Genomic DNA, 22,896 nt, shown 5'->3' on the forward strand with positions numbered 1-22,896 from the left:
TGAAGCCAAAATCAAACGTGCCCTTTTTAGTGCTGGGCATAAACCCAATTATTGCAGTCCAATAAACCCAATTGTAGAATTATTTGGGAGCCGATTAGGGGGTTCACTCAATTATATTATACATGCCAAGCCAAGGAAATTCTTCTCATTTCTTTTGGCAACTACCAGATTTATTCTGGTTCATAATGGTTTAGTTCAGATGTCGGTGAACTTAAACACTCAAAGAGCCACAAAGGTCCTAACTGGAAGCCCCCCCGTTCCATTCTGGAGTCAACCAGAAGTCCGGTTCCCCCACCATAGAGTCTCCTCCTAGCCCGGCGTCCTTTTTCCTCTACCGGTCTTAACTGAAAGCGCTATCAATTGTGGAACTGACTAATGGCAGGGAGCCACAGCAGAGGGATGAAAGAGCCACATACGGCTCCAGAGCTGCAGGTTGCCGACCCCTGGTTTAGTTTATAGAGGATAGTTATTGTTCTCGACACACCAGAGAGGCTATTAACACAGGGGTAGCCAATCTTGGCCACATGAAGACCTGTGGACTTCAACTCCCAGACAAAGAAATGTCTCTCTCTTGCCCTCTCAGTTCAATTCTGGGAGTTGTGCCAGAGGTGGCACGGAGCACCCTCTCCGTGGGCACGCGAGCCATCACCCAGTTCAGCTCTGCCGTGCATGCATGCGCCTACTGCCGGCCAGCTGGTCTTCAGGTCCCTGCCATGCATGCGTGGGGTGCAGGGCGCATTGCTTTTTGCGGGTTCAGGGGCATGGACGCATTTGTGCTCAAACACGTACGCTTTGGGCACTTGGTCTGGAAAAGGTTAGCCATCACTGCTCTAGCAGAATTGTGGGGATTGCTGGAAGTAGGAATGTCTAGCCGGGAATCACTCCAAGGGGTACCAACCTCTGTTTCAGCTGCTATTTCATACTTGGACCTCCTGCCTGGCGTATTTCGTATCAGGTCGAACAAGCCATCTTCATCGATAATTTTTGTCCCTAGAGCCGATGCCTGTCAGCAAAATTCAGATTGAGGCTAAGTCATATTTCTACAGTAGCTTCTGCATCAAAACATTTGGAGAAACAGATAGGGGGAGGTCAACCTATTCTCCAAAGCACCAGAAGGCAGTCCCAAAGGTGCTTTTTCAAGAGGCAACTGGGCTTTCCTTTGAAGACGTTTCGCTTCTCAACCAAGAAACTTCTTCAGCTCTGACTGGATGGTGGGTTATGGAAGGATTGATACTCCTTGCAGACAGCTGGAAGTTTGCATTCATTTAGAGACCGTTGAGGCCATTTGGGGGTTTATCTAGGCCCAGCCTTCATGATTTTCTAAAAGAATGCAAATGACCAGCTGTGTGCAATGAATATAAATCCTTCCACTCCCCACCATCCAATCAGAGTGGAAGAAGCTTCTTGGATGAGAAGCGAAACATCTTCAGAGAAAAGCCAGGAAGTCCAGTTGCCTCTTGAAAAAGCACCTTTGGGACAAGCGTGACCTGGATGATGGAGAATCTCCATAGACACCAGAAGGCAGAAGAAGAAGTGATGGATAGAAACTCATCAAGGAGAGGAACAACCTAGAACTAAGGAGGAATTTCCCGACAGTGAGAACCATTAACCAGTGGAAGGTGGAACTATTAACCAGTGGTTTTCCTCCAGAGGTTGTGGGTGCTCCATCACTGGAGGTTTTAAAGAAGAAATCAGAGAGCTGTTTGTCTGAAATGATGTCTCCTGCCTGAGCAGGGGGGTGGACTAGAAGGCCTCCAAGATCCCTTCCAACTCTTACAGAAAGGAAGGAGATCTCCTAATTATACAAGCAAAACATCTCTGCAGCCAAACAGGTTCTACTAAAGTGTCTCAGCAGGTGGAGATGTGATCACAGAGCACTAACTAGGCTTAAGGGATTACTTGCCTTTTCACACTTGGACATGCCACAGTCACGCCCTTTAACAAGGTAATTGGTCTTCTTGCTGATGTTTCCGGTGACTTTACCCCCGTAGCGCTCAATCAGGGACTTGGCCTCGTCGCGTTCAATCGATTCAAAGATTCCGGTAATCACAAACGTCATGCCTTCCAAGCAATTTTCACCACCCTAAAATAACAACAACAACAATAATAATAAAAAGGTGGTAAAGTCCAAGACTTTTACAAGATACATCCACAAATTACAGCTTCCTGCAATAATACCAGCGGAACTGCAAAAAACTGTGCTACTCGGAACATCTTATATCTTAAGAAGGTCCTTGGTTGATACCTAGGATGCTGGCAGCAAACTGTATCAACCATTAGCACCAGTCAATGGTATTTGTAATGCATTTTTGAATGTTCAATTGGCTGAGTTTCATGTTTAATGAATAAAGTATAATAATAATAATAATAATAAGGTAAAGGTAAAGGTTTCTCTCGCACATGCATGCTAGTCATTCCCGACTCTAGGGGGCGGTGCTCATCTCTGTCTCAAAGAGCCAGCGCTGTCCAAAGACGTCTCCGTGGTCATGTGGCCGGCATGACTAAAGGCCGAAGTCACACGGAACGCTGTTACCTTCCCACCAAAGGTGGTCCCTATTTTTCTTGTATTTTTACGTGCTTTCGAATGGTTAGGTTGACAGAAGCTGGGACAAGTCATGGGAGCTCACTCTGTTACGCAGCGCTAGGGATTCAAACTGGCGACCTTTCTGATCGACAAGCTCAGCAATTTAGCCACCGAGTCCCTCATAATAATAATAATACCAGAGGCAAATAAATAAATAAACAATACCAAAGGGGGGGGAAGGGCGGGGGAGGGAAGAGCAGAAGGCTTAAATTGTGGGGTTAACGAACTGCAAAGCCTAGAGAGGCATCTGAGAATATTATTCAAAGGAAGAATTGCCTTCTTGCCTCGATTTTTTTAAAGACTCACTTGGGGTATTTCTTTCGAGCCGAGGGCCTTCGGACCTTCTCGGTTGAGGAAGCTTCTGTAGGCCATGTAATTGGTCCGCTTCTTTTCAGCAGAATCCTCGGGACTGACGGACTTCAAAAGAAAAGAACAAAATCCAGTGTGTAGGAGATATTTTTTCAAATTCTACTTGGGTCAATCTTGGCAAAGGAGGTCTGGGGAGAGAATCTCCAACTTCTGCATTCAACACTCCACCACCCCGAAGTGTTCACACCCGGGATGTCCATCTTTGGTAATGTTAAGACTTGTGGACATCAACTAGTGGGGGATTTTAACTACCCTGACATCAACTGGGAAACAAACTCTGCACCAAGTGGAAGATCCAACAGGTTCCTAACAAACCTAGCAGACAACTTTGTTTCCCAAAAGTAGAGAAGGGAACAAGGGGATCAGCCATATTGGACTTAATCCTCACTAACAGAGAGGAAATGATAGAAGGTGTTGAAGCCACAGGAACCCTGGGGGCAAGTGACCATGCAATATTGGAATTCAACATTATGCAAACACAAGTAGTAGAACAAAGTCAAACTAGAGTCTTGGACTTTAAGGGAGCTAATTTCAATAAACTTAAGAGAGCTTGGGAAGAATGTCATGGATGAGAATTCTCAAGGGGAAAGCAACTCAAGAAGCTTGGGAAATTTTGAAAAATGAGATTACAAAAGCTCAGTCTAGCACAATGCTAATTAAGAAGAAAAATAACAACTCCCAAAAGAAACCAGCATGACTGCATAAAGTACTCTCTGACAAATTGAAAGACAAAAAAGTTAAGTATAAAAAGTGGAAAGAGGGGGACATAACTAAGGCAGAACATCAGCAAATAGCCCGAGCCTGTAAAGATGAAGTGAGGAAAGCTAAGGCTCACAATGAAGAAAGGCTTGCCACAAAAGTAAAAAATAACAAAAAAAGCTTCTTCCAACATGTTAAAACAAGAAAAGAGTTAAGGAAACAATTGGTCCATTGCTGGGAGAAAGTGGCAAGAAGGTGACAAGCAACAGGGAGAAAGCAGAACTATTTAACTCATGTTTTGCATCTGTCTTTACACAAAGGGATAAAACAGTCCAACCTATCAAAAAGAGAACCACAAAAATCAGATTAGGAACACAAGTTGAAATAGGGAAGAAAATGGTAAGTGAGCACCTGTCTACCCTAGACGAGTTCAAATCACCAGGACAGGATGGATTACACCCCAGGGTTCTGAAGGAACTGGCAGACGAGATCTCAGAACCACTGAATTATATCTTTCAGAGATCCTGGAGCACCGGGGAACTACCAGAGGACTGGAAAAAAGCTGATGTGGTTCCCATCTTCAAAAAAAAAAAAAAAAAGGGGGGGGGGGGAGATCCAGGAAACTACAGACCTATCAGCCTGACCTCAATACCAGGAAAGATTCTGAAAAAGATAATCAAGCAACGAATATGCGAACACCTAGAAGCAAACAAAATAATAGCCAAAAGCCAACATGGGTTTGTCAAAAATCTTATTGCATTCTTTGACAAAGTGACAAAATTAGTGGACCAGAGGAATGCCGTCGATATAGTTTACTTGGACTTCAGTAAGGCTTTTGATAAGGTAGACCATAACGTACTACTAGATAAAAGTAGTAGAATGTGGATTAGACAGCATCACCACCAGATGGATTCGTAACTGGCTGACCAACCGCACTCAACGTGTAGTCCTCAATGGAATTGCATCTACATGGAGGGAAGTATGCAGTGGAGTACCCCAAGGCTCTGTTTTAGGCCCAGTACTCTTCAACATCTTCATCAATGATTTGGATGAGGGAATAAATGGGGAACTCATCAAATTTGCAGATGACACTAAGCTGGCAGGAATAGCCAACACTCCAGAAGATAGGCTTAAGATACAGAAGGATCTTGACAAACTTGAACATTGGGCACTATCTAATAAAATGAAATTCAATGGTGAAAAGAATAAGGTTCTACTTTTAGGCAAGAAAAAGGTACAGTATAGGCAGTACCTTGCTCAATAGTAGTAACTGTGAAAGGGATCTTGGAGTCCTAGTGGACAACCATTTAAATAGGAACCAGCTGTGTGCAGCAGCTGCCAAAAAAGCCAACACAGTTCTAGGCTGCATCAACAGAGGGATAGAATCATGTGAGGTGTTAATACCACTTTATAATGCCTTGGTAAGGCCACACTTGGAATACTGCATTCAATTTTGGTCACTGTGATGTAAAAAGGATGTGGAGAGTCTAGAAAGAGTGCAGAGAAGAGCAACAAAGAGGATTATGGGGCTCAAGGCTAAAACATAGGAAGAACGGTTGCAGGAACTGGGTATGTCTAGTTGAATGAAAAGAAGGATTAGGGGGAGACATGATAGCAATGTTCCAATATCTCAGGGGTTGCCACAAAGAAGAGGGAGTCAAACTATTCTCCAAGGCACCTGAGGGTAGAACAAGAAGCAATGGGTGGAAACTAATCAAGGAGAGAAGTAACTTAGAACTGAGGAGAAATTTCCTGACAGTGAGAACAATTAATCAGTGGAACAGAAGTTGCCTCCAGAAGTTGTGAATGCCCCAACACTGGAAGTCTTTAAGAAGATGTTGGATAGCCATTTGTCTGGAACGGTATAGGGTTTCTTGCCTAGGCAGGGGGTTGGACTAGAAGACCTCCAAGGTCCCTTCCAACTCTGCTCTTATATTGCATTATTGTATAACTTCCAGAATCCTGGTTGTTGAAGTCCACAGGTCTTAAAAGTTGCCAAGGTTGGACATCCCTGGGTTACACAAAGAGAGTCCGATTGAATGAATGAATGTGCTTTTTCACCTGCAGCAGTTACTAAATCACATTGGAGCATTTACCGTTCTTATATTGAGTATTTATTGATTAGCCCTTGGGCCATATCAAGGTACTGTTCTTATATGGCTGTGATGGCGAACTGTGGCAGGCAGAGCCCCCTCTGCGGGTACACGAGCCGTTGCCCCAGCTCAGCTCCACCGCGCATGTGCGCATGCCTCCTGCCAGCCAGCTGATTTTCAGGTCTCTGCCATGCATGTGCCTTACTCCCAAGTCGACCCCTGTTCTTTAGCTGTTCCCTTCATCTGGCAACTCTGCGCATGTGCACCCTGGGAACAGGTTCCAGCTGTTCTTCTGCCTCACTGATGTCTGACTCTGAAGGCAGCCGATAACTGTCAAGACGGCTCTGGCCCCATCTCTGCCTCCGACACAGAGCCCTCATCAGAGCCTTCCCCAGACTCCAGGACTGGCCCAGGTTCCTCCCCAACCTCCTCACTGTCCAAATCTGCTGCCAGCTCCACTAGTGGGCTACAACACAATTGCTGATAGAGTTGTCCATCTAACAGTGATGGCTAACCTTTTTCCCATCACGTGCAAAAGCGGGGGGAGCATAGGGGGGTCGTGCACGGGCATGCCCACACCAATAATTCTATGTGTGCGACCCCCCCATGGCCCTCACTTCCGGTTTGCCCATAGGACCATTTTTCGCCCTCTGGAGGCTTCAGGAGGCTTCCCTGAAGCCTCCGGAGGGAGAAAAAAGGCCCAATGCGCAAACTTCAGTGCTCGCTCAATTAATACCCACTGATACCTTTTCAATTTCAAGAAGTCTGTTCCCGAACTTCCGGTTTGCGGGTTGGGTTGTTTTTCGCCCTTCAGAGGCTTCAGGAAAGCCTCCGTAGGGAAAAAATAACGGCCGAAGTTGAAGGCCAAAGTCAACTGGTGCATGCTGGAGCTGACAGGGCAATGCCTCGCGTACCCTAACAAATGGCTGCGCATGCCACCTGCGCCACGCTTGCCATCACGGACCTAGGACATGAATACAAGGGAAGTGCAGTGGTTTTCCTTCAGTGTCGTCTTTCTCTGGTGGTAAAACCTATGAAAAGCTTTTAAACCTATTGCTCAATTTCTTTCAGTTCCATGGACAGACATAGCGATATTTGTAACTCAAGTTTGAACTGTGGGGTCCTTGGTGCTCTCCGAGCTGGGTGCTTTTCTTGCAAACATTTCATTACCAAACTAGGTAGCATCATCAGTGCTAGGAGCGAGTGTATATAATTAAAAAAAAACACCAAATCCCTCCTTTCTCACACTGATGAGGTTATCTAATTGGGTCATAAAACGTCTGCCAAAAAAAACCACACACACACACCCCACACAAGCTCCGAGCACAAAGGAGCTCATAATCATTCAAAAATCTTTCCTCAGGATGTTTCTCAGACCTACCTTGGATTGTTCGGGAGAAACCTTTGTGGGTGTCTTGGTTTTGGGTGAAATGTTTTTTCCTGCTGGAGTCCCAGTTCCTTTCCTGAGGTTCTCTCCTTTTGAGGTCCCATTTTCGATTTTGACAGCCTCTGCTTGCTGCTTGAGAGGAGTTAACCTGGAGGAAGCCTTGGATGAGCCCCTTTTATTCCCCCAATCCACCTCCTCCTTCGTAGTGGAAGATTCTGGGTGGAGACTTGACACCCTGACACTTTCGGAGTGAAGCTGATCCTTGGCGGAATAAGGTTGAGAATCTAAGGCAGAAGCGGTAGGTTTCCCTACAGAGAGAATGACAGTTTTAAGGATAAGCAAAGGTGACACAGAACCTAAGATAAAGGTAAAGGTTTCCCTCGAACATATGTGCTAGTCGTTCCTGACTCTAGGGGGCAGTGCTTATCTCCCTTTCAAAGCCGAAGAGCCAGCGCTGTCCGAAGACATTTCCGTGGTCATGTGGCTGGCATGACTAAATGCCCAAAGGCGCACGGAACGCTGTTCCCTTCCCACCAAAGGTGGTTCTTATTTTTCTACTTGAACTTTTTATATGCTTTCGAGCTGCTAGGTTGGCAGAAGCTGGGACAAGTAACGGGAGGTCATTCAGTTACGCAGCACTAGGGATTCGAACTGCCGAACTTTCAGATCGACAAGCTCAGGGTCTTATCCACTGAGCCACCGCGTCCCTTTACAGAATCTAACAAAGCCTTTAAAAAAAAAAAAAAAAGCAATTACCTTTGTGAGCCTGCTTAGTTTTTTCTGCTTCACCCGATTTTGACTGCTGAAATTCTTCTTTTCGAGGCTACAATAAGAGACAGACATTGTGTCTTGATTTTGCTTTAGTATCACTGGGATGAAGTTATTATTGGCAACAATTTCAGAACAGTTCTACAAGGAGGCCAGCTAACTGATATTTCCCCCAAACCATCCAAACAAAACATTCAACATTCAATTTGTGACACTGGTTTCCCTCGTATTAAGCAGATCCAGAGCAAGCAATGGGATTTAATCCGGAGTCTGGAGACCAGGCCAGACACCAAGCCTCTTTGTTCATCAGACAAATTGGTGGGATGAAGCAATTCAGGGGAAGGAGAAGATAGCCTCAAGTTTCAACTTCACTCATTGCATATCAAACATCAGTTAAGCAATCAAGATTAGAAAACCATTTACTTTATAAAGCAACTAGCTGATAAGCCAGTGTTGCCCAAGCATTTATTTATAGGGAAAAAATGTCTGGACCAAACGTAATTTCTAGTATTGGATTTTCCCCCTTACCAGAGGGAGCCCCCTTGTGGAGTACTGTGAAGCCGTTATCATGGCAACTCCACTGTGCTGTACAATAGAAGCCATTTTAATGGTTTCTACTGTACACAGATACTGTCTATCAGGGCAGCCTCCATCAGTAACCAAGAAAGAAACCACTCAACTCCGTTTTTTTCAGAATTAAGAGTACTTTTATTGGTTATGAGTAGAAATCAGCTAGCAAAGCAAGATCTGAGGCAAAAGCACGTGTAATCATAGATATCAATGTGACCCAACTACCTCCCCCAAGTAACCCCAATCCCCAGTCCAATCCCCACACCCCACAGGTGTCATGTGGGCTGCAGCTTCAAAACCCATCATCAGGTTGGTGTGCCGGATGGTTGGCCTTGGCGGCAATTCCACTATCTGCAGCATGCACAGTAGATGGTGAGAAAATCACTCCCTTCTTCATTCACTCCTGTGCTTCAGCTTCCCCTCCCAAATACCATGTTATCTCCCCCCCTCCCCGTTTCAATGGCAGCCGAAAGCAAGCAGCAAAGCAGAGGCTGACACTGTCCCATAATTTAAAATATATATATATAATTTTTCACTTACCTTTTTCTTTCTGGGCGTTTCATCCAACATAGCCAACGTTTGTGCAAATTCTTCGTCTTCGTGCAATTGTCTTTCCCGCTGCAAAGAGTGCAAAATGTATTGTGAAATTGCCCATTTCAACCCACTGCTGGAGAGAAAAAGGAGGCCGGCTCTGTCTGCCTGTCTCCTTACTCTGGAATAATGGGGGCATACCCCAAAGAATTCTGGGAAACACGTCCCTTTTGCTCCTTTGAGTAGTGAGGGCTTGTGAGGCTCATTGGGAAACTGTTGGGAAAAGAATCCCCCCCCCCAATCTCATTTAATTCAATGGGCTAGAGCAGGAGTCTCCAGACTTGGCAATGTCAATACTTGTGGACTTCAACTCCCAGAATTCCTCATTCAGCCAAGCTGGGCTGGGGAATTCTGGGACTTGAAGTCCAGAAGTCTTAAAGTTGCCAAGTTTGGGGATTCCTGGGCTAGAATAGGAGTGGGTGACGATGCCCCTTTTTATGACCTGTGGTCTTCAGCTCCCACCCAGCCAGGACCTTCAACAACGTTCAACAAGTTCCTATTTGGCTGAGGAATTCTGGGAATTGAAGTCCAGAGCTATATTTATATAGACGCTAGGTGGAGAAAGATACACCATCTTATTTGGAATCAGAGATTTAAGTTTAGTGGCGTTGGAAGAGATTGGGGTATGGAAGGAAGGCCATGCACCCTTCATAGACATGAATAAACAAACACAATTCTGAAACTCAATTATTTCCAGGTGCAAATACAAAACCAGATCTGATTTTCAATGATTCAGTTGAACACAGGGAGAAAAAATGAGTCAATTTTCTTCTTCATTGTGTTTCGACACAATACAACATCCTGTTATTATCTTCTTCTTTTTTTAAAAGAAAACTAACCTGTTTTCTCCAAGTAGCGCTGGGAACATTACCCAAATCTAATCTTCAGCCAAGTATAACCTCAAAACTTGCCTCCCCACACAAGTCTGATATATAACATTATTAGCAAAACTCCCACAGGCTCTATTTTTATATTGTAAGCAGGAGGTTGTTCAGCTAAATAGATAACGTTCATATTTCTTATTTTAGTAGTAAATTGAAGCCAGGCTAACAGTAATTGTAGAAAACAGATAAAGAAATGTATACACACACACACCTCTCTCTCTTTCTCCCTCTCAAAGACACCGACCCAGACATTTAATCTCTCCAAATTAACACAACTCTGCCAGCATTTTAATTCTGAAATGCATACAGAATATTTATTTTCCTTGTGTGCTATAACTTTTTTTTTAATTGCATGCCTATGAAAAATTGAAGCTGTATTGCAACAACCTTCTTCCCCGCTGGCCAATTGGATTGAAAAGAATAGCCATGTGAAAATAAAATGATACATTGCGATAATATGAAAGCGGGAAAACGGATTTACAAAAAATAAATCACTTCATCCTTAGGAGGTAATGATCACCTCTGACCCAAAACTGACTCATACAAGCAAAAGTTTCATATTTTACCACCTCTTTATTTCAATGCATTTGCAGCTAACCTATTTATATCAAAGCCCTTTTCTTAATGACCGCAATAAAGTGATTTGATTTGATTTGTCAAAGCCCAAAATTGCTTCAAAGGAGCTAAATTCATAAGCGAGATCCAACCACTCTGATGTCACATTGGTTCCAATTCTGGACACCATCTCGGATAGAATAATTTCTGGACATTACGACTCTCTCTAACCCCTCATGCTTATAAATTGAATTGGAAACGAATAAGCTCTCAACTGGAAACCATCTGTGACTCTGCAGGCATTGCCAATTTCTGATGGTTTAAACTTTTCACAACATTGAGTATTAAAATCATCGCCACCTTGTTTAAAATCTTCCTGATGTGCTTTCTTAAATAAATGTGTGGCCGGATCAAATACTTGTCAATTTGATTTGCAAGGGAAGTTATTTTTAGATGGTGATTCATCTCATTTTAAACAGTGACTAATTCTCTGCTACTTTTGAATTATTATTTATAACATGGGTCTGTATTTACGGTATATTGTTTTTGAAAAGGCAACCAGCTGGGACTTCTTACTGGCAGAATAAATATTTAACAAGCAATAACAAGAAGTAGGGTGAAAGAGAAGGATGAAAAGACACATGCATGTTTTTTAACCCACAATAATCACAAATTTTACTTTCAATATTACTTTCAACTTCTTTCAATATTACTTCCCAATTATTAAGTCTATTTCTTGTAGAAAGCATTGTGGATTTGTTTTAAAATTTCAATGATTCTCATGCAAGGCTACAAAATTCGTGAGTTTACTCACAAATTTACAGAGAGTTTACAGTTACTAGAACAAAGTTTCAGAAAAAGCTAGTTTACAAAGCAGTTCTGATCAGTACAGCAAAAGCACAAAGCTGATAAAAGTGTATGGCCACAGTCAAGTTAATTACTTAGGACAATATTTTTCCAGGATCTCAGGTTTATAAAATACAATATCGCAGCTACTACCTCATAGTCAAGCATGCAACAGTCAAAGATGTTTCAATTTAAGAATTAGTAAAATAAAATTAGTATAGAATCCTTCAATCTGTGATCAGAATCTCCACTGCTTATTAGTTGAGTTTGTTATGGCAGAATCTCCTACAACAGGGGTCCCCAAACTTGGCAACTTTAAGACTTGTGGACTTCAACTCCCAGAATTCTCCAGACAGCTGGCTGGAGAATTTTGGGAATTAAAGTCCACAAGTCTTAAAGTTGCCAAGTTTTAAGACTTCTGCCCTAGAACCTGCCTAGCCTGTGGAACAGCTTGCCACCAGAAATTGTGGGTGCTTCATCACGGGAGGTTTTTAAGAAGAGATTGGGCAACCATTTGTCAGGAATGGCGTGGGGTCTCCTGCTTGAGCAGAGGGTTGGACTATATGTCCTCCAAGGTCCCTTCCAACTCTGTTATTCTGCTTTTATTTTTGCAGCCTGGATCAAGATACCTATTTTACTCCCACATGTTGACTGTGTGAATGTAACAACTATTTCTTCCTCCCTTCCTCCCTTGCAGGTATGTATCTAGAACAGTGCTGGCTAACCTTTTTGTAGCTGTGTGCCGAAAGCGTGCGCCCGCTCGTGACAGCGCTTGCTCGTGCCCACACTCATAATGTAATGTGCCCCCCACGTGCCCCCCCTCACATGCGCCCCACTCCGCTCACCCACACTTTGGGCTTGGAACGCCTCCTGCACCAACGCGGAAGGCAAAACGGGGTGCAAGGGCGCTGCAGGAGCCCCCAAAATGCAATGCATGCGCCCTTCCCCTGCACATGTGCATGCATGTCCCCCGCATGCACCCCCCCACCTCGCATGCACGGCAGAGACCCGAAGATCAGCTAGCCAGCGGGAGGCGCGCCCGCAGGCATGGTGGAGCTGGGCTTGGGCTGGCGTGCCCGCAGAGAGGACTCTGCGTGCCATAGGTTTGCCATCATGGATCTAGAACGTTGATGCTGAGAATGGATACTGTTCCTGAAGGCTTTCATTAATTCTCCCTAGAATTCTTTTTGGTTTCTGGAAATCAATGTCACTGGGCTAAGGAGCCACTTAAAATCAGGTACAGGTAGACCTCGACTTACGTCCACATTTGAGCCCAACATTTCTGTCGGTAAGAGAGACAGCTGTTAAGTGAATTTTGCCCCTTTCAGGAGCTTCCTTGCCACAGTTGTTCAGTGAATCTCTGCAGCTGTTAAAAGTTACTAACATGGTTGTTAAGTCAATCTGGCTTCCTCGTTGACTTTGCTCGTCAGAAGGTCACAAGAGAGGATCACGTGACCCCGACATACGTCGACCGTCATAAATGTGAATTGCCAACTGTCTGAATTTTGGCCACGTGAATGCTGCAAGGGTCGTAAGTATGAAAAATGGTTACTTTTTTCAAGTGCTGTTGTAATTTTTGAACAATCACTAAATAGACAGCTGTAAGTCAAGGACTAGCTGCATGGAAATTCTACAAAGGAGGATAGGAAAAGCAAAATTTTCATGCTTTTCTCTTATCTTCACATTTATTCTGCCAGCAGCTGCCTTGGACCCAAGTTCTATCTGCGAATGGAAGACTTCCTTCTATGAACAAAAACCCAGCTTGATGCTGGCCAAAATAAAGACGAAGTAAGAATTTTAATTTTTAAAAAGTTTCACTGCTCCATCAAATTACGATGGAAGTTCAGTGAGGATACTAGAAATCCCTCTTGGAAACCATGATTCTAAGAAGAATCCTGCAGAAATAGAGAATGAATGAAAAGAGAGCATGGCACACGAGGTTGAATAGGGAGAGTGTATTACATATCATAACGGCAGCGAGAATAACATAGGCACAAAATTGGAAGAATAACAATATGCCAACAGAGAGGAAGGTTACAATGAAAGAGATGGAAACATTTACAAAAGAAAAGGAGGAAACAGAATATTATATGGTGTGGAATGAGTGGAACATGTGGCTAGAGAACAGGTGCGAAGCTTAAGGAAAGACTAAATGAAGAAGACACAGAAATTAGCAATGTATAAGTAGAGGTGAACAAACATGTATAAACGGAATGCAGGACTGTAAATTAAGGACTGTATATAATCGCATCGTATGCATACAGACAAAGAGAAACTGAAATAAGGGGGGGGGGGAAGTGTATTTACAATGGATGTATACTGAGGTGGAAATGTTGCATAGAAGGAAATTGGGAAAAAATTGTTTTGTCTTTTTTTTTTTAAAAAAAACTGTTTAATAAAAATATTTTATTAAAAAATATGTAAAAAAAGGAACCGTGTATTAAATAGTAAGTTATGTAAGGCAAGAGAATTCTACCCGATGTTACCTTTGAATTCTCTTCCAGCTGTAGTTCTTTAGCGATAGCCTCATCATTGATGGTGGGATCCTTGCTTTGCCAAGGCTGCATCACATCCAAAGAAGAAGCAAAATGAGTTTAGTCCGATGTTCATATTTACATTCTTCTTGTAACTCAGTTAAGGTCATCCTAGTTTAAGGCCGATTTGCTGTTTTGTCTTCTCTATGGGACACATTTTCAAATTACTGCTCTCGGGTTTGTTTGCTCATTCGTTTTCATTCATTCACTCATTCGTTCAATTTATGCCACCCATAACTCTGCCAAGCGACTCTGCCTGGCTTCCAATACCCCAAACGACAGAATGAAACAATTGCAGGACCAAAACACTGAAACATCAGACGTTGAAGTCCAGACGATAAGAACCAAGGTCTAATTTAAGCGGATCACAGAATTTTTTTGTCTCTATAGGTCAGTGATGGCTAACCTTTTTGTTGTCACATGCCAAAAGCATGCGTGCAGCCACGCCCATAATGCAATGTGCAAAGACCCCCCATGCCCTACACCCCCCTATGCATACGTGTGTGATGTCCTCTCGCCACACCCGTGCTCTCCCCGTGCCCCCTCCCCCTGTACATGCATGCATGTCTCCCACATCCCACCTCCCCACGCGGCATAAACCCAAAAATTAGCTGGCCGGTGGGAGGCGCGTGTTCATGCATGGCGGAGTTGAACGGGGGTGACGGCTCACATGCCCAGAGAGGGCTCTGTGTGCCATCTGTGGCACTCATGCCATAGGTTCGCCATCACGGCTATAGATGGTCCTCAACTTACAACAGTTCATTTAGTGACCTTTCAAAGTTACAACAGCGCTGAAAAAAAAGGGGACCGATACCCGTTTGTCACACTTCCGACCGCTGCAGCAATCCCCGTGGTCGCGTGATCAAATTCAGATGCTTGGCAACTGATTCATATTTATGACAATTGCAGTGCGCTGGGGTCACGTGGTCCCCTTTTGTGATCTTCTGGTAGGCAAAGTCAATGGGGAAACCAGATTCACCTAACGACTGTGGCAGGAAAAGTCGTAAAACGGGGGCAAAGCTCACTTAACGAACGTTTCGCTTAGTAACATAAATGCTGGGAGTCAGTTGTGACTGTAAACTGTAAAGGGTTACCTGTGGTCTGTTTACAAGGATGTAAGAATTAGGAGAATTTCTGGCTCATAAATAATATCCCTCAGTCAGGGGAAGCAGTAATATTTCCGCTTTACTCACTTCTTTTCGTTTGCTTGATACCAGCTTCTTCTCTGACCGTTGAACGCTAACCGTCCCAAAGTAATCAATGACGGATGTTGGTGTCAGTTTCACAGGAGATAAGGGTTTGTTTTTGACTTTTGGTTTGGAATCTGGCTGGGAGGCTCCCGTCGTTCCTTGAATCGCCTTCACCGGCTTCTCAAACTGTTTAACTTTCGGAGGGGGGTTCTTCCTAACAAAGTCCTCATCTTCATCTGGGGGGACACAAACAAAACGAAGGGACAGGGATTAATGATTTCCCAGGAAAAGAGACACCCAGCAAGGCCATCTGGTTCTGAGCTTGCGACATTTTCCCCAAAAAGAAAGAAATCTCTCATATCTCTCTTTCAGACTTTCCTGAATAAATTTTGCAAAAGGAGAGAAAAAAAAAATCACCTTTATTTGTTCAAATAGATTCTGCTTTTAAGGTTGAGTGGGAAGGGTGGTGGTTTCAGGGGCAGAAAATCTCCTCCAGGAAATGCTTTAATTTTTAGGTAAAAGTTCCCTTTGCACATATGTGCTCGTTGTTCCCGACTCTAGGGGGCGGTGCTCATCTCCGTTTCAAAGCCGAAGAGCCAGCGCTGTACGAAGACGTCTCCGGGGTCATGTGACTGGCATGACTCAAAACTGAAGGCGCACAGAACGCTGTTCCCTTCCCACCAAAGGTGGTTCCTATTTTTCTACTTGCATTTTTACATGCTTTTGAACTGCTAAGTTGGCAGAAGCTGGGACAAGTCACGGGAGCTCACTCCATTACGCGGTGCAAAGGATTCGAACCGTCAACCTTTCTGATTGACAAGCTCAGCGTCTTAGCCACTTAGCCTTTTAATTTTTACCAGCTGACCAAAATAAGAATTCCTAACAATTTAAAATGGGAAGGCCATCCTGTCTGGAGTTGAATCTGAGACCCAATAAATATTCAGGATTCAGTATTTACACCCCTTCAGAGAGAAGCAACCATCGGTGGTATCTCCATTAAAAAGGTATATTTACAAAAAAATTAATTCTCAAAACTGGCAGACAGGGTCCCTATAGAATCATTTTGGTTCTGAAAATGAATATTTCCAGGCCCAACTTAAAATATGATTAGACCATTTTTCAATTATTGTCCTCCAGTCAATGATATACGAAGAGGATTTTATGCTTTCCTGCAGCGACATTAAAATTGCATGTAATTCTAGCATGAGTAATTCAAGTAACATGATTAAGGCTCTTTTAAAGGAAAAATGTCAAACTCTTAAGCTATAATAAAAACATAAAATTGATCCCCTGAATCTATTCAGGCCTTAGTCTCATTTTTCACCCTAAAGAAACTTAAAACAGATATTAATAGATCTTCAAATTATTGTGACAGCAATTCTAACCACTGCCTCCCGCTATCTTTACATTTTATTTTTTTAAACCTAACAGCACTGTGATTAAGTCCTTCTAGCAACCCTTTAAAAATATTTATTGAAAATTAAAAACTTTAAAATACAAATAACTGTAAAAATAGTTTTGTATAAGTTACAAATCCTTTTGGACAGTGCTAACATAATCATTTGTTATTCAAATACATTTTTATACATTCCTAATTATTCCTATATCTATACATCTACCCTATTTTTCGGAGTATAAAATGCACCTTTTTCCCTCAAAAAAGAGGGTGAAAAACTGGAAGCATCTGATAACTGAATACAGCATTTTTTTTTGCCTCCCGAAACCCCACCCACTTTGCAAAAATGGCTGTGCATAGCCTTTAGGAGGCTTCCAGAGTGCTCCTGGGGGCTGGAGAGGGGAGAAATGAACAAAAAAATGGGCCGCTTTTTGCTCGCTTCTGTCCCCCCCCCCCCAGACCCCTGGAGCACTCTGGAAGCCTCATAAAGTCTATGCATGCCTTTGTTTTGACAAAAAAAGGGCCCGTTTTCGCGAAAAAAGGACCCATTTTTGGGAGGTCTGCAAAGTACAAAAACTTTTTTAAAAAATATGCCTCTTCAGAATCTTGGGCGTCTTATACTCTGAAAAATACGGTATGTTTCTAAGCTATACATTTCATGTTCCTATTATTTATCCATTGATACCAGTTTTCCCAAACTGTATACTATTCTGAGTCTTCGTTGTTCCTTAACTCCAATGTGAGTTTATACATCTCTGCGCAATCAAGAATCTTTTGGATTATCAAACAGTCTGTCGGCATGGTATCACTTTTCCAACATTGTGCGAGCGGTATTCTCTCTGCCGTAATTATGTATCTAGCAACTTTTAAAAGAACAGGCAGCGTAACTTTAAAAAAAAATAGCTCAAAAGAGATAAAACATAAAGAAGATATTTTCTTTAAAAATGGAGCTGGTGTTACAGTTGAAATGGAGTGGAAATAATTCCAATACTGTGTGTGTGTGTGTGTGTGTGTGTGTGTGTGTGTATATATATGCTGGTTTTGCTGTATTCGGGTCTTTTCCCGTGTAAGATTGAGATTGTCTTTGCAATGTTTCAGCGAGATCTCACTCGCCATCACTAAGCCAAAGACCACAGCCTGAAGATGGCGAGTGAGATCTCGCTGAAACATTGCAAAGACAATCTCAATCTTACACGGGAAAAGACCCGAATACAACAAAACCAGTGTGTGTGTGTGTGTGTGTGTATGTATGTATAATATATGCATGTGTGTGTGTGTGTGTATGTATGTATGTATGTATGTATGTATGTGTGTTACAACCCCTGGTATGCCCAAGTATGGGAGGGAACTCACTACTCCCCCTTTCTGTCTATCTGCTCACTACAGGAGACCATCCAGGCAGAAAACCATATTTTTAATGGTGCCTTTTTATATTTGTGTTGTATTTGTGCTGATAAATAAATAAATAAAGGGAGACTAGTATAGATCTATTTCAAGCTATTTAGCTCTCATCAGCTAGCCATACCCTTACTGGGATTCGAACCTGGGTATGGCTAGCTGATGAGAGCTAAATAGCTTGAAATAGATCTATACTAGTCTCCCTTTATTTATTTATCAGCACAAATACAACATATATGTATATATGTGTGTATATATGTTTGAATATATATATATATATATATATATATATATATATATATATATATATGTGTGTGTGTGTGTGTGTGTGTGTGTGTATAAAATGTGTGTGTGTGTGTGTGTGTGTTTTTGTGTGTGTATTTTGCCTACCTCTTTCCAAACTACTTAGCCAATACTGAACATCTTACAGCAGGGGTGTCAAACTTGATTTCATTGAGGGCAGTGTCAGGGTTGTGTTTGAACTTGGGGGTGGGGGGGGCGTGGCTAGCTTGATGTCACTCATGTCGGAGGAGGAGGACGCCTGTGGTGGCCCGAGCACTCTGCCAGTGAAAACGGTATTCGGGAGGGTTGCGCAGGCTCAGTTTTTGATGGCAGAGGGTTGTAGGAAGCCGCTGCAGCCGAAAACGGAGCTCAAGAGAGCCGTGTGCACCTTGGGCCGGTCGTTCACTGTTTCCAGGTCAGCCCCATGGTCCAGATCTAAGCACCCCGCGAGCCGGATCTGAGTTTGACATCTTGATGTCTCAAATCTTTGAATGGAGGCCTACCGTATACTCCGAAAAATACAGTAATTTACTGAAATGAATTGATTTGTGGCAAGGAAATGTATAGAAATATTGTTACAGGAATCGTGTTCCTTGGAAATTAAGAATAGGGACAACACTAGGAAACTCTTAAAGGATTACAATATCCCCATTTTAAGCTCTAACCTTGCTTCAGATTCAGCATGTATGCGAAGACAAACAGCGGAAGACAAGTCCTTCCGACCAGCGATTATTCTGCCCTGGAATAGATTCCTCGATTTCAGTTGGGTCTAGACTCAAGGCCAGGTCATCAATTGTACAGCTAGTCCTCAACTTACAACAGTTTGTTTAGGGACTGTTCAGAGTTACAACGGCCCAGGAAAAAATGACATGACTGTTTTCCACGATTACGACCACGGTAGAGTCTCCATGGTCACGTGATCAAAATTTGCCCGCTTGGCAACTGGTTCGTATTTATGACCAGGGTCACGTGAAAGGAAAATCAATGAGGAAACCAGATTCGCTTAAGAACCCTGGTACTAACTTTAAGAACTGCAGTGATGCACTTAACAACGGCAGCAAGAAAGGTAAAATGGAGAAAAAACCCACTTCACCCATGTCACGCTCGGCAACATAGATTTTCGGCTCAATTGTGGTCGCATGTTGAGGACTACCCCGTCCATGACTAGTAGCAGGCTGACCGTTGAAAAATAAAGTCGATAATTTTTCAAAACATTTGCTGCGGGACCAAGAAACCCAATCAACTGCCAGCAGATAAATCAGCCTGTGTGTGTGTTACAGGTCATTTATTCTTATCACAACTAGACAAAAATGTATTCTGACTTCACAACTGGCCTCGACCAAAGTTTTGGTGCAGATGTAGAAATCCACTTCCAAGGTTGTTTACAGTGAAGACAAAAGAAATCATAAGAGCTGATTAAAAAAAAAACAGTGCAACAGTAACTTTCCGTCTTTATCTAACTGAGATAAAGGCCCTTTGATCGTCGTTAAGATTAAAAGGCCCTGGGAACAATATGTTCTTCGGGGTCATCAGACCAAGAGGCTGTTATCTTGGAATGCAAGGGGATTGCAAGGTTGGGCAGGCGATCTCAGAGAAAAGGCACTCCAAAGTTTGCTGAGATTTGCAAGGGGGAAGAGGCCACTTGGAGGCAACCTCATCCTGCACTTTTGCCCTCCTGGATTTCATAATCAGCCAGGGACACAGCAAAAGTTGTGTTGCAAAAGTCCCCACGCACCCTTTGGAGGCACAAAAGGGCCATCAGACCCACTGGTGAGGCCCGTCTTAACTTTCCATACAATCCTTCTGGTAGAGCTAGCGAAGGCCACGTGGGCAAGGCGCCAAGATTTCCCACCTAGGACAAGATCGTGGCCTCCAGGAATGTCCAAGCCCATCCAGAACCTGTCACTAAGGAACGGAAGTCGAAATATCGCAGGAGCAAAAGGCAACGGAACTGCAGCGTCCAGAAATTCAGGCTGCAAATTGCAATCACGTGACTGCAAGTCACTGTCTGTGCATACACATACATAGGTGTATACATATGTTCATGTGTATGCATATCTATGAATGTGTTTAGGTATGTATGGGTATACAAAGAGACCAAGGGAGGGAGGGGGAGGGAGGGAAGGAGAGGAAGAGAGGGGGAGGGAGGAAGAAAAAGAGGGGGAGAGAAAGAGAGAGAGAGACAGGGAGGGAGAGGAGTGTTCTGCTTGAGCAGGAGTTTGGACTAGAAAACCTCTAAGATCCCTTCCAACACTATTATTCTATGCCCGGGATGGCGAACCTATGACACGCATGCCACAGGTGACACGCAGAGCCATTTGTCAGGGCACGCGAGGCGTTGCCCTGTCAGCTGGCCAGCACGCATGCGCACCCTGGCCAGCTAAGTTCAGCCTTTTTTAAAGCCATTTTTCGCCCTCCCCAGGCTCCACAGGCTTTATAGGAGCCTGGGGAGGGTGAAAAGAGCCTTCCCCGTCCCCCCGGAAGCTTCAGGAGCTTTGCTGAAGCCTCCGGAGCACAAAAAAACAGCCCTATGGGCAAACCGGATGTTCGGGAACGGACTCCTGGTTTGCTCGAAGGGTCGGTTTAAGCCCTCCGGAGGCTTCAGGGAAGCCTCCTGAAGGTCCCTGAAGCCTCTGGAGGGTCTCCGAGGGGGCGGTGAGGTCTCTTTTCGCCCTCCCCAGGCTCCTATAAAGCCTCTGGAGCCTGGGGAGGGCGAAAAAAGCATGGAAAAATGGGGGGGGGGGGGAAACACCTCACTTGCGCACATGCGTACTGGAGTGTGTGTCGCGTGTTGCATTATGTGTGCGGCACGCCCGCACACGAGCCCCCTGTGCTCCCCCTCCCTTATAGCACGCGAGCCAAAAAAGGTTTGCCATCGCTGTTCTATGTTCCAAAACCCTCCAGTCTTAAAAGGTTTTGAAACTACAAATTTCTAGACATTCCGCCAAAAAGGTCTCAGAAATTCCAACAGTTATTAACTACCTTTCTTTAAATATACAGTGATTTAAACAAATATAATGCTTCATATACATTTAAAGCTAAGCCCACTTATTCATCAAACACAAATCCAGTTATGCAGCAACTTTGCAATATACCACAAATGTAATTTCCTCAACCATCATTTTACCATATGACTTCAATTTAAAGAAACCCCCCAAATTTATTTCCAGCGGAACATAAATCTCACACCTTAGTTATGGTGGGTTACCTGTTTCTGAAACGTAAACCACAGGATCCGCCTTCAGCAGCTTAGCAGGAATCGAAGAGAGCTTTCCCTCTGGTGGCTTAGATTTTTTGATTGACGGTACCTCCTCTTCAGAATCTGAATTAAACAGCATTATTTTTTTTAATTTATCCATCCACAAGTAAAAACACTCTGAGAGAAACCCTTCCAGGGCCACTTCGGTGTTGGTCTAAACCTTGGCAAATTTAAGATATCTGGACTTTAACATCCAGAAATTCCCTGCCTAGGCTAGATTACCTGTCAACATTGTTATTGAATTATAAAGTATTATAAAATGCAAAACACAAAAGTAAATAGAAAAGCAGTGGGGAGGAAGAGGGGGAAGAGAAATGAGGAAGGGTGAGAAAAAAAGAAGAAGCAGCATTGACTTCTGACCCTCTCTGTTGCAGTAAAATAAGGCATTAACATCAAATCCCAACTTTTTGCTTTTTCATAATAATACGAACAAGCCACTTCTATAAAGATCTATCAATCTCAAACCCAAAATCAAAGTTTCATTCTTTGATTGAGCCAGCGCTGTCCAAAGACGTCTCCGTGGTCATGTGGCCGGCGTGACTCAATGCCGAAGACGCACAGAGAGCTGTTCCCTTCCCACCAAAGGTGGTCCCTATTTTTCTACTTGCATTTTTTACATGCTTTCTGACTGCTAGGTTGGCAGAAGCTGGGACAAGTAACGGGAGCTGACTCCGTTACGCAGCGCTAGGGATTCGAACCGCCAAAGGGCTGACCTTTCTGATCGACAAGCTCAGTGTCTAAACATAAATGCTGACTACCATAAACTTCTTCACTTGGTACATATCTAAAAATGTTTGTTTTCATATTTCAAATGTTCCAATGTTTCTATATTATGACTGCAGGATAATTGCTTTTTCTGATCCGCCTCATTCATGGAATGTCCTAATGCTGTATCACGGAACAACGGGTACACTAAACAAGAAAGACACACCCTGTGTCTGGGGACTGGAGACTAAAACATATGAAGAACGGTTGCAGGAACTGGGTATGTTTAGCTTAAGAGAAAGAAGGACTAGGGGAGACATGATAGCATTGTTCCAATATCTCAGGGGTTGCCACAAAGAAGAGGGAGTCAAACTATTCTCCAAAGCACCTGAGGGTAGAACAAGAAGCAATGGGTGGAAACTAATCAAGGAGAGAAGCAACTTAGAACTGAGGAGAAATTTCCTGACAGTGAGAACAATTAATCAGTGGAACAGCTTGCCTCCAGAAGTTGTGAATGCCCCAACACTGGAAGTCTTTAAGAAGATGTTGGATAGCTATTTGTCTGAAACGGTATAGGGTTTCCTGCCTAGGCAGGGGGTTGGACTAGAAGACCTCCAAGGTCCCTTCCAACTCTACTATTGTATTATTGTATTATTGTTGCTTTCCAAATATTTTGGATGTCAGTATCCATAATCCTCCATCCTCAACGGGGAAGAGTTATGGGAGTCAGCTTACATATTAAGAGTGTGTAGATCACAGAGAAGGACAAAATCTTAGCAATCGTTT

At 43.5% G+C, this 22,896-nt stretch overlaps 1 protein-coding gene across 1 annotated transcript in view; it reads right to left on the reverse strand.

The window, feature by feature from the left end:
- The window catches only part of RFC1 (replication factor C subunit 1), a 60,570-nt gene that overhangs the window by 21,173 nt on the left and 16,501 nt on the right, over positions 1-22,896 (reverse strand). Inside the window, exons 4-12 of the mRNA XM_081958949.1 lie at positions 21,355-21,468; positions 15,074-15,306; positions 13,833-13,907; positions 9,011-9,088; positions 7,889-7,955; positions 7,127-7,440; positions 2,891-3,001; positions 1,904-2,083; positions 899-1,003 (exon numbers count right to left, since the gene is read on the reverse strand). Coding sequence (XP_081815075.1) covers positions 899-1,003; positions 1,904-2,083; positions 2,891-3,001; positions 7,127-7,440; positions 7,889-7,955; positions 9,011-9,088; positions 13,833-13,907; positions 15,074-15,306; positions 21,355-21,468 — 1,277 coding nt within the window. The remainder of the gene's footprint in view (positions 1-898; positions 1,004-1,903; positions 2,084-2,890; positions 3,002-7,126; positions 7,441-7,888; positions 7,956-9,010; positions 9,089-13,832; positions 13,908-15,073; positions 15,307-21,354; positions 21,469-22,896) is intronic.

Source organism: Natrix helvetica (assembly GCF_964273705.1).
Source record: "Natrix helvetica genome assembly, chromosome: 7".
NCBI lineage: Eukaryota > Metazoa > Chordata > Lepidosauria > Squamata > Natricidae > Natrix > Natrix helvetica.